At 40.5% G+C, this 12,625-nt stretch overlaps 1 protein-coding gene across 1 annotated transcript; it reads left to right on the top strand.

Moving 5' to 3' along the window:
* Positions 1 to 48: 48 nt before the first annotated feature.
* Fscb (fibrous sheath CABYR binding protein) lies at positions 49 to 3,948 on the top strand. Its single transcript, XM_028859112.2, has one exon. The coding sequence runs from the start codon at positions 282 to 284 to the stop codon at positions 3,771 to 3,773; it is 3,492 nt and encodes a 1,163-aa protein (XP_028714945.1). The 5' UTR covers positions 49 to 281; the 3' UTR covers positions 3,774 to 3,948.
* The last annotated feature ends 8,677 nt before the right edge of the window (positions 3,949 to 12,625 follow it).

The following is a 12,625-nucleotide window of genomic DNA, read 5'->3' as shown; positions in this document are numbered from 1 at the left end:
ACCTTATAAGGAGAAGTGGCTGTGATGTCACAGACCCTTGAGGGAAACTTCTAAAAGTGAGATTATCCTCATAGAGACTAACCAAGAAAGATGATGAATGAATAAGGTGGGATCCAACAAGAGGGTAGTGAAGAATGAAATAACTTATGAATTATTTTTTTCCTGAGCTCAATAGAAAAACTCAATGAAGGAGGGCAAAGACTTAACCACTGGGTACATTTACGATTCTTAATGATTAATAATTTGAAGACTGAGAAATTTGGATATCATTGGTCATAGAAATGGAAGAAAGTGATGAACCTGAACAGCCTATCTCCTTAGGGAGGCAGGAATTTAGAAGGAGAAGACGACCCAGCCAACCGATGGTAGACAAGTCCCAGCAGACAGATGTGACAGAAAAAAAGAAACCTGTGGCTGTAGTACAACCTCCTGCCCCTAAAGCTACCCTCAGTATTGGTAGTATTTCTGGAAGCAAAGGCAACCCCTCTAGTAAAGAATATGAGTCTCTTAGACTTTCTTCTCAACTTCAGCAAACTTGGACAAAGAGAAAGCGAGGCATGGAAATGACTGATAAATCTCTACAGACAGATGTTCCTATGGAAGAAAAAGTCCTATTCATTGATAAAACCCTTACCCTTGAAGAACCTCCAGCCAGTGTTGGAGAAACAGCTTCTGAATTACCACAGAGTGTTCCAGAAGTAGAGATCCCAACAAACAGACCTATAACTCACTTAATAGACAGATCTCAGCAGACCAGCTGTACTGGTGACTGGAATTTGTTGAACATTTGCTCTATAGATAAAGTGGATAAAGAACAGCAGACATACTTTAGTGAGTTAGAAATTACTATCATGTCTATGCCAGACAGTTCCCTGATTAAGTCAAAGGAGGAAACAGTACCTGTTGCCCAAGAGGGTTCCTTGTTGGAAGTAAATGGTTGTCTTGAAATAGAGGTACTGTCAACTGAAAAAATCCCAGATGCCATAATGCCTTTCACTGAAGGGGAGTTTTCTGGCAAGATCCAGGCTCTACCAGCTGATGAGCTTCCTTCTGTAGAAGCTCCTGTTGACATCAGCCATCTGTCAGTGCAAGAAGCTCTTTCAGGCAAGTCTGATGATCAACAGAAATCCCAAGGAGCTGAAGTGGCTCCTTCAGAACTTCCTACTGAAATTCTGGTTGCACTCTCACAAGAAGTGCTTGCAAAAGTTCAAAATTTAGCAACTGAGGCTTTCCTTGAAAGCTCAGGCAAGGTAGAGCCTGCTGTTGCTGAAGAGTCCACTGATGGAGTTCAATCTCTACCATCTGAAGAGGCTTCTAAAGAAATACCTGTGGAAGTTCAGCCACCATTAGATGAGCAAGCAATAGAAGCGGTGCCTGCAGAAATTGTTCTTGTACTAGATGAGAAATTTCCTGCAGAAGAGGTCTTTGAAGGAGGTCAGCCTCCATCTACCGAGGAAGTCCCTGCAGAGAAGGCTCCTGCAGAAGTTACGCCTCCACCAGCTGAGGAAGCCCCTGGGGAAGAGACTTCTGCAGAAGTTCCACCTCCACCAACTGAAGACACCCTTGTAGAAGACATCCCTGCAGAAATTCCACCTCCACCATCTGAGGAGGCCCCTGCAGAAATTCCACCTCCACCATCTGAGGAGGCCCCTGCAGAAGAAGTTCCACCCCCACCAACTGAGGAGGCCCCTGAAGAAGAAGTTCCACCTCCACCAACTGAGGAGGCCCCTGCAGAAGTAACACCTCCACCAACTGAGGAGGCCCCTGCAGAAGAAGCTCCACCCCCACCAACTGAGGAGGCCCCTGCAGAAGAAGCTCCACCCCCACCAACTGAGGAGGCCCCTGTAGAAGAAGCTCCACCCCCACCAACTGAGGAGGCCCTTGTAGAAGACATCCCTGCAGAAATTTCACCTCCACTAACTGAGGAGGCCCCTGCAGAAGAAGTTCCACCCCCACCAACTGAGGAGGCACCTGCAGAAGAAGTTCCACCTCCACCAATTGAGGAAGCCCCTGCAGAAGAAGTTCCACCTCCACCAACTGAGGAGGCCCCTGCAGAAGAAGTTCCACCTCCACCAACTAAGGAGGCCCTTGTAGAAGAAGTTCCACCTCCATCAACTGAGGAGGCCCCTGCAGAGGAAGTTCCACCCCCACCAACTGAGGAGGCCCCTGCAGAAGAAGTTCCACCTCTACTAACTGAGGAGGCCCCTGTAGAAGAAGTTCCACCTCCACCAACTGAGGAGGCACCTGCAGAGGAAGTTCCACCTCCACCAACTGAGGAGGCACCTGCAGAAGAAGTTCCACCTTCACTAACTGAGGAGGCCCCTGCAGAAGAAGTTCCACCTCCACCAACTGAGGAGGCCCCTGCAGAGGAAGTTTCACCTCCACCAACTGAGGAAGCCCCTGCAGAAGAAGTTCTACCTCTACCAACTGAGGAGGCCCCTGAAGAAATTCCACCTCCACCAACTGAGGAGGCCCCTGCAGAAGAAGTTCCACCTCCACCATCTGAGGAAGCCCCTGCAGAAGAAGCTCCACCCCCACCAACTGAGGAGGCCCCTGCAGAAGAAGTTCCACCCCCACCAACTGAGGAGGCCCCTGCAGAAGAAGTTCCACCTCCACCAACTGAGGAGGCCCCTGCAGAAGAAGTTCCACCTCTACTAACTGAGGAGGCACCTGCAGAAGAAGTTCCACCCCCACCAACTGAGGAGGCCCCTGCAGAAGAAGTTCCACCCCCACCAACTGAGGAGGCCCCTGCAGAAGAAGTTCCACCCCCACCAACTGAGGAGGCCCCTGCAGAAGAAGTTCCACCTCCACCAACTGAGGAGGGTCCCACAGAAGTTCCACTTCCACCAGCTGATGGGGCTCCTGCAGAAATGGCTCCTACAGAAGTTCAGCCTCCTTCCCTTGAGAGGGCTCCTCTTGAAGGTCTTCCTCTAGAAGAAGAAGTTGTGATTCCACAAGCTGAAGAGACCCCTCTAGAATATTTACCTGTTGAAATGCAGCCACTGCCAGCTGAGGAGGATGTTGCAGAAGGGGTCCCTGCAAGAGAGGCCACTGGTGAAGTCCAGCCTTCATCATTTGAGGGTGCTCCAATAGAAGAAGCCCCCGCTGATGTTCAGCTTTCAGCAGCTGAAGTGGTTCCTGCAGAAGAGGCTTCTGAAGTTCAGCCTCTATCATTGGCTCCTGTAGATGGGGACCCTGCACAGGTTCGAATTCCACAAACTGAAGAGACTCCTCTAGAAGGGGATCCTGTTGAAGTTCAATCTCTACCAGTTGAGGAGGTCTTTACCAAAGTGGTCCCCGTTGAAGAGGGCCCTGCAGCTGAAATTGGGTTTCCTTCATCTGAAGGGGATCCTATAGAAGAAACTACTAAGGAAGCCCAGTTGACATCAGTTAAGGAGAGCCTTGAAAAGGCTTCGGTTGAAGTTCAGCTCCCACCACCTGAGACCCCTGCAGAAGAGTCTCCTGTTGTTAAACAGCCTTCCAAAACTGACGCGGTTCCTATTCAAGAGTTGCCCACGGAAGAGACACCAGCTGAAGCTCCACTTCCATCTTCTGAACAAACCCCTGAAGATAAGGCTCTACTAAAAGAACATCAGTTGTACCCAGTAGCAAATGTCTCAGAGAAAGAATTAGAGTCTTCTTTGACAGGTGATAGAAACTCTGAAGGAGCAGATCCTGTTCCTGCCGATGTGTCTAGGAGCAAGGAGGAGCCGATCTCCACTTTCAAAATAGAAGGTACCATTAAAATAGAGTTAAAAAACCCCTCCTCCTGAGCTATAGCCAGGTCCTAACTTAAGCTTGCAACTATACGCTAGGAGATTCTAGAAGTGCAGTCTTTAGAAAATGAGACGCTACCTGGAAGAACTTTCATGAGCAGATTAAAGGAAAAGGATCCCAAGAGACTGAGCATGCAGGTTGGACAATGAATAAAAGCCATCGCAGTTCAAAGTCCCTTGTGTTATTTTCACTCAAATCTATAGCATGGAAAATAACTATTTTGAAATGAAGTGAATTTATGGTTATCATTATTACTTAAAATACACTTTATATAGTAAATCTATGGACAACAGTAGTTTGTTCTGAAGCTCTTTCCCCCTCTGTTCCTTTTCGTGATAAGCAGGAGAAATGACAGTTTCTTCCTTGAAGCTGTCACCAGCTTTCGATTCCTTGAGTTTTATATGCACATTTAAACTTACATGATGTTCTTTTCTCTGGTTATGATTCATCCTATCTTTTATTCTCTTTCCATTGACTCCTTCTGAGACAAGCATTGCTTTCCTGATACAGCTGTTGTGGAAATCAGTGTGGATAATTTTCAGAAAGATAAAAATAAATTTTACTCAGGCATATCACTTTTTGGCATATGCTCGAAGGACTCAACATCCTACTCTACATATACTTTGCCAGCCATATTCATTGGTACTTGACTCACAATAAATAAAAATGAAAACAACCTAAATGTCCTTCAACTGATGAATGGATAATGAAAATATGATTCATATACACTATGGAATACTATTCAGCTGTGAAGAAAAATGAAATTATGAAATGTGCAGTTAAATAGAATGAGAAAAGATCATAGTGAATGAGGTAACTCAAACCCAGAGAGCCAAATGTCTCATCCTTTCTCTCAGCTGAGGCATCTAGATGGAAATCTTCAGCTATGAGTACATAACTTAGAGTAACTATAGAAACCATGAAAGTATAAATGGATATTGTAGGGGGAGGGAGTGTGGAAAAATACAGAGGAAAATAGAAGGGTAAAAGTAATTTATAGATCAGATTGAAAAAAAGGGATTTTAATTAATGGGTGGGAGAGAAATATATACAAAAGAAGGCATAAGGAAGGTAAAATAACAGTATGTCTGAAAAAAATCATAAAGAACCGTACTATTTACTATACAAACTACAAATTTCTATAATACATGTAAATTGATGTATAAATGAAATTTTTCTGTCTGGGCTGACGATGCTCCCTCCAAGAGCCAAAAGACCCCAACACCAGGTATGAGAAACCTCCTTCTTTTCAATTGTTGGATAGGGTTGTCCAAGAGACTGCCCGAACATACAGGCTATGTTATTGCTATTGCCCTTGGTTGCCCCCTAGAGGTGAAAGGTACGTTCCTATTGTGAGGATACCACACAATTCAGACACAAAACCCAGAGACAGAACCCTGGGCTGGAAATGATCTCAAAACTTCTCTCTTAAAGACTAGCTTTCATAGCCATGATATTTCCAAATGAGGGAAGCAACCAACAATCCTGCCCAGCTACGTCACCTATGAACTAAAACAATGATGAGCACAACAGGGGGCTGCAGAAGTGATATACATACTTCGGCAGTAACCAACAGCTCTCTAATTGCCCTTAAGATTAATTGCCTAAATTGCCCTTAACTATCTAGGGCTAGTGAAGTCATAGGTCTTGGAGGAGAGCATACAACCACTACTTTACTAAACCATCACAGTCCTTAAAGACCTTCTCAATATTTGTCTTCAGACTCATAGAAAAGTATAGTCCTTACTCCTCATCAAGGAATTTTTTCTTTGCAAAAGACTGACACCACTACAGAAAAGGACAACCAATCACAATGCAGAGTTACAGAGCCTAGCCCCACATGACACTTCCACAATACAATGCTGCACCTGAGTCTCCTGGGCCATTTCACAAGAGGGGGTGGAAAGACTGTACTAGCTAGTGGAACAGGCAGTTTTCTATGAGACTGTATCTCCTAGGAATGCTAGAATGTACACCCATGAACATGGCTACCTAACCATGAGATGAAAAAGGAAGACATCAATAAACATGGTAATCGTGAATGAAGGAATGCCCAGGAGGCCTCAGCCCTAGGCAAAGAACTACAGGCAACCGAGGAATACTGAGAGAAGTAGATATAGTCTTCCACAGAGAAGAGCACACCGATTGGTTATCCAGTACTAAATGGCCATCAGGGAAACCATAAATACAAGTAATATAGAGACAAATAGGTTGTATTTATGCATTTAGAAATATATATTTATATGTATGTAAACAGTTAATTATAAAAAAGGGACCAAAGAAAGCAAGGAGAGATAGATATATGAGAGGTTTTGGAGGGGAGAAAGGGAAGGGGAAAATGATGTAATTATGTTTTAATCTAAAAATGAATACTTTTTAAAGAATGCACTAGGTAGATTTTTTTTTTTTAGTAAAAATGCATGAGCGAACATACTATCCATATTCCCAACTGTATGGGAAATAGTTCTGAATTCTACTATTAAATATGAGACTTGCTGTGGGTTTTCCATGGATGATTTTTTTTTTTCTGATTTAGAAAGTCAATTTCCATTTCTAGCTCCTTGGCAGTTTTCTCACTGCCAGGTTTTCTCATCTACTGAGATGATTGATACATGTATCATTTTTGATGTGCTAGCATGGTGAGGCTTTTTGGCTAGTTTTCAAATGTTAACGTTTTATTTTTATTTTATATGATTTTGGGTTTGTCTCTGTGTGAGAATAATGTCAGATATATTGGAACTGGAGTTGGAGGTAGCTGGATGCAACTTGATGTGAGCATTGAAACAGCTCAGGTCCTTTGGAAGAGCAACAAACACTCTTAACCACTGAGCTATCTCTCTGTCCTCTATGATTTTCACACATTAAACCAACACTTCATATCCTTAAACATCCTTATTTGGTCAAGATATACTCTTCCTTTATATGCTTATAAATTCAAAGTGCTAATTTTGAAAATAAGAGTCATAAAATTATTCATGATATGGGGTACTATGTGTGTTTTTGATTCAAGTATATTGTGAACTGGTCAAATCAGGGCAAACATTTCTAGCTCCTCAAAGATTCACCACTTATGGTTTACATAGTCAAAGTCCTTTCTCCCAGATATTTTAGGGGAAGTAAATGTCTACTCCCTCTGCTGTATAATACACCATTGCATTTTTCTTATTTGACTGCAACTTTTGAAAATTTTTATTTTAGTACAAATTTTATTGTAATGCAAAGAATTAAATTTCATTATGGCAATCTCAAATGAAATTTGTTTTTGTTTCATGTCTCTCCGTTTCTCTCAAATTTCCCTTTCCCCTTGTCCCACCCCCAGTCCCCTCCCTTCTACTTTCACGTCACCTCTGTTCTTTACATTTCCCAGAAGAACTCTTGCTCACATGGTCTTATACCTAGTTTCATAGCCTAACTCACTATCACACCCCTCTATTGAATTGAAATAAATTGATTGAATTTGCTCTTTTTATAATTTCGTAATGTAGAAAGTACGTTTTTATGACTATATTCAATCTCCAACTATTTTTTATCTCCCTCTCACTCCTATAAAATCCTCCACATGTCCCTTCCCCATATTTATGGTTTTTTTTATTTATTTAGAATCATTGCATTTAACCAGGATCATCTATATTTAATAACATGGACTTGGAACTATCCTAGTGTGTGTCTCAGTGGATACACAGCAGAAGACAATCACTGCTCCTAACAAGGACATTTGTGCTACCTCCTTTATGGCTCAGGGATATTGTGGAGAAGGAAGCGGAAAGAATCTAAGAGCTGGAAATCAGGTGTTGGAGCTGTGAATCGCTGTCTCTTGGGTATGGCACAGCCACCGCAGTCCTGAACTTGTATCAGCTGCCTATAATGATCCTATAAAAGACTGGCCTATCATAGTGAATTATGGATCAAGGAGGGACTCACAGGGCTTTAACTGTTAGCTGCTGACAGATAGCTCTTTATGTACATTTACACAAACATTAAAAGTTGGGATCCATACATGAGAAGATGTAATTTTTGTCTTCTGAGTTTGCCACTTAACATAACAGTTTCTAGATTCATCTGTTTTCCTTTTTCAGAAGACTCCACAAATTTATTTTCTTTACAGCTGAGTAAAATTCCTTTATGGGCATACACTACACATTAATTATCCATTCTTTTGTTGAGACATCTAGGCTAGTTCCATTTTCTTGCTATTATGAATAATGCAGCAAAAAAAAAAAAACAACCCAGGGATGTGTAAATTATCTAGCTGTGGCAGGCTGTAGAATCCTTTGAGTATCTGTGAGGTGTGGCATAGCTGGGTAATATTGTACTTGTATTATTATTATTATTATTATTATTATTATTATTATTATTATTATTGAGACAGGGTCTCTCTATATAGCTCTGGTTTTCCTGGGATATACTATGTTGACCAAGTTGGCCTCAAACCTACAGAGATCCACTAGCCTCTGTCTCCTGAGTAAAACAGATCAGTTGTGTGTGTGTGTGAGGGGGGAGAGAATTCAATGTTTTGAGGAACCTCCATAAGATTTCCAAAACAGCTATCCTAGTTTGCATTCCTACCAGTAATGAGTAGCTTGTTCCAGTCTCTCCACATCCTTGCCTGCATTTTGTGTCATTTGTTTTCTTGGTCAAAACCAACATGATATGGGATGTCAAAGTGGTTTCAATTTTCACTTACTTGATAGCTAAGGATGCTCATAGTTATCTAACTCTAACTTAACACCTATTGATCAATGAATTACTAATAATTTTGACAACTGAGTTTTATGAGATAGAAAACCAATAGTAATTTTTTTCTCATGTTTTTGTCTGGTTTGGTATTTGTGTAATGGAGCCTCATATGATGAATTTTATTTTCCTAAAGGATATTGTTTCATAATGACAATAGTTTTACCATTGTGTTTTATAGACTTCACCAGTGATGTTACCTAGGCTTAGACTTTTGTTTCAGGGAAAGTTTTAAAAGAAGTGTTCTGTTTCCTAAATATAGATAAGGCTTTTTGTATTCCTGTCATGTAATTTAATCCCTTCTATGACCACATGGTCTATAATGGTTTCTATTGTTGTTTTTGCTCTTTTCTGGGGCAGGGGGGACAACCCAGCTCCCAAATAAATCACACACAGAGGTTTATACTTATGAATATCTGGCCTTAGCTTGGCTTCTTTCTTGCCAGCTCTTTAACTTATTCTGTCTGTCTTTTGTCTATGGGCTTTTCCTGTTCTCTTACTTCTGTAAGTCTTACTCTTACTCCATGGTTTTCAGGTTGTGTAGCTGGGTGGCTCACCCCTGATGTCCTCCTCCTCATCTGTCTGCTAGATCTTAGATCCCTCTTCCCAGATTTCTCCTTCTATTTATACTCTCTGCCTGGTGGCCCTGCCTGTTCTTTCTCCTGTCTTGCTATTGACCAGTTCTTTATTAGACCATCAGGTGTTTTACACAGGCACAGTAACACAGCTTCACAGAGTTAAACAAATGCAACATAAGCAAAAGTAACACACCTTAAAATAATATTCTACTACAGGTTTCTCTCTACCTTTGGTATAATTATTAACACATTATACATATATATATATATATATGTGTGTATATATGTATATGTATGTATGTATATATGTATATATACACACATACATACATACACACATATATATGTGTACTTTATTCTTTTCCTTACTTCTCAAGCCATATGTCTTGTGATTAGTTTTATTGATCTTGCCAGAGAACTAGCTTTAGGTTTCATTGAGACCCCCAACCCCCATGGTTCATTGATTTTTTTGATCTTTATCATTTATTTCCTCCTGTTAAATTATATATATTGTATGGAACTCTAGGGTACTGATTTGGTCATTTACTTTCTTGATTGACTTTCACATTTCTAATCCTCCTGTTTCATCTTCTCTAGTGCTGGGAATACAGCCATGCAGCATCATGTGCTCATATACTTTGATAATTTGCAGTTGGCTATAGAAATATCTCAAAGTTGTCTTTCGAAAAACCTGTTTACATCTAGTAACTGCTTTCTCAGTGGCACTATCACCTGTATTCTGAATCCTGGATACTGCTTTTTTTTTGTTTACTATGGACATTTTCTGCCTTCCTAATTTTCTTTTCCTAATTTCTTATTTCCAGAGGTAGTTTTTCATTATTTTTTTGAGAATTTCATGCAAATGTACTATATTTACATAATTTCCAAACTTCCCTCTTCCCACTCCATGGCACATAGTTTAGACAATCTCAGTCCATCATTTTGCTGTTATGTTAGGAGACAGAGTCTTATTTAAATCTTTTATTTTGGGACTCAGAAACCCTTTCTTCAGCTTTTAGCCCTGAACTATTTTTGTGGGTCACAGTTTCAATAAAATTTAACTTTCAAAGTCTTTGTGATGCTATTTTGTTTTGATTCATTTACCCTGGGTCAGCAACTGCTTCTTAATAAGAGTATTCCACCCTCCACCCCAGGCATGGAGACTCTAGATCAGGACTTCTTAACCTTTTCTACTCCTGATCCCCTCAAAATCTAAGAAGTATTTTATGTGACCTGGGTATGTAGACATATAAAACAGGTATACAAGTCAATCATTTATTGATAGCAAACCATGAATAAATTCTTTAAAAAATTCTGTGGTATACATATAATTTTACTGTTTCTAGAAGAAAAAAAGCAACTTTACAAGCTAATGAGGCAGGTGTGCTTGTTTATTTTTACATAAAGAATTAAATCTCACCTCAATCTGGGGTACTGAAGGACATAGAGCATGTTCAATATTTTTCCTAGTTGATCAATATTTTGATTTCATTGTCAATGCTGAAAACACCACTTTCAATAAACACATAGTACAAAATGGCAGTAGCAATATAGGGCATTATCTCCTGTTTCAAAGTAAAAATCCAGTCAATTTTTAAAATAGATTTATTTATTTATTTATTTACTTACTTATTTATGAGGCAGGGTCTCACTATAGAGTCTTGACTGTCCTAGAACTTGCAATGTTGACCAGGCTGGCCTTGAATACACAGAGATCCACCTGCCTCTGTCTCCCAAGTACAGAGATCAAGGGCATGTGCCATCATACCCCACTCAGCTAAGTTTTAAAAAATGAAATTCATTGTAGCAACTCAAACATTTTTTTCAGGTCAAATATTCTAACAATAGAAGCCAGCCATATCCTAATTTGATATCAAAATTCTGAAGAGTAATGGAAGGAAAATATAAAATGTCTTTGTTTTTCATAATTATATATTTTTCTGTAAAAGCAGAAAACTTTTTTTACAGAGAGTAAAGCACTTCAGTTCATGACATTTAATAATCTTAAACCATTTCAGTGGTCAAGGTGTCATGTGATATGGTGTCTTGCACAGTGCAATGTCTTTTATGTATTCAGAACCAACGCTGTGATGAAGTCTCATGACACAACATGCGTAAGCTTTGTTGGAAACACCTCAGATTCATCACACCATTGATTCTGAATTTGCTTTTGGTCATTTTGCAGTCAGAACCTCTTACTGTTGTCAGGTACTTGGATTTTGCAGTTACCCAATATTTTATCAGGAAAAAACTGAGTCTCATATCCTTAGGAACAAGGGACTTCTGGGTAAAGTATTATTGCAGAATTCCTTCTCTCAGTGCCACCAGTGTCTGTAAATGGGGACAAAGTGGCAGCAGGGGTTGAGAGGTCTTCCTTTGGCTCTTGTTAACAATTATTCAAGTTCATCTGTGGAGAAAATTCCCTGCTCTTCATGATGGGACATCTTTGATGTTCAGTGGAAGGAAGAAACTTACCTGGACTGCCCTCCCTTGATAGGCTGAAAACTGGCAAACAGTTGCCAGAACCAGCTTTTATGGATTGGGGAGGGCTGTTCATGCTATTTGGCTATTTCTCTGGTTCTTGTGTCCCTGAGCACTTCAGCGTCCGCTCTCTGCCTTTCTGAGTTCTCTCTTAGTTGTCTCTTGCTGTAGAGAAGCATTTATAGTTGGACTTAGCAGAGTTGGACAAGAGAGCTGAATGTCATGGTGCTGGGAGTTAAAGGTTTTGTCTTCTTACCTGGTGGGCTCCTGCTCATCCACTGTCTCTAACTCACGTGGTCCTGTTTATCCTGTGAGACTCAGCCAGCTTAGCCAGCATTTCCACAGCTACTCACTGATGTCAGTGTCTGTCTTCACAGAGCTGTACCTGGATGACCATTACCAATATACTTCCGCTCCTATCAAAGCTGACTCCTCCACAGAGACTCCATCCTATCCTTTTTTGCCTTTTTGAAGACAGAAGTTTTTCAGCTCTCTGATTTTATTTATCATCATTTCCCATTACAATTTTCAAGGTCCCTCATTAGCTTTCCTACACACTTATTTTTATTCTTCTTACACAAGTAGATAAATAATCCTTCCATGGCTCTACATTCTAGCTATGACTTCACTTACTAGTCTGCATTGTGAGCAAAGCCTGACACAATCAGTTTCCAGTAAAATGCATGTGAAAGGTCCCATGCTCCTTTTATTTAGCCTGATAGCTTCACCTATTACAGCAGATTATTTGCATTTGATATGATCTCTTCTTTAATTTATGTTCCCTTTGCTTCTAGAATGTTTCCCCCCTCTAACTGGGTGGGTGATACTTAAGTAGCTTTGGTGTTTCTCATCATCTCTGAGTTCCCGAATCCTAGAGAATACAGGGGATCTGTTCTAGTGTCTCTTCTTTTCTATATCTACATTCACCTCTTTGGTGAACTTACCTAATAGTGTGACTCAGTTCCATATGTATGATCATGGCTTACATCTCCAGGTATTATTCCCAGATCTGTAGCATGAATCTTAAAAGTTCTTATTAATAAAATCAAACCTGA

The sequence above is a fragment of the Peromyscus leucopus genome, chromosome 14 (genome assembly GCF_004664715.2).
Source record: "Peromyscus leucopus breed LL Stock chromosome 14, UCI_PerLeu_2.1, whole genome shotgun sequence".
NCBI lineage: Eukaryota > Metazoa > Chordata > Mammalia > Rodentia > Cricetidae > Peromyscus > Peromyscus leucopus.
This window is presented reverse-complemented; position numbering and strand designations above follow the sequence as displayed.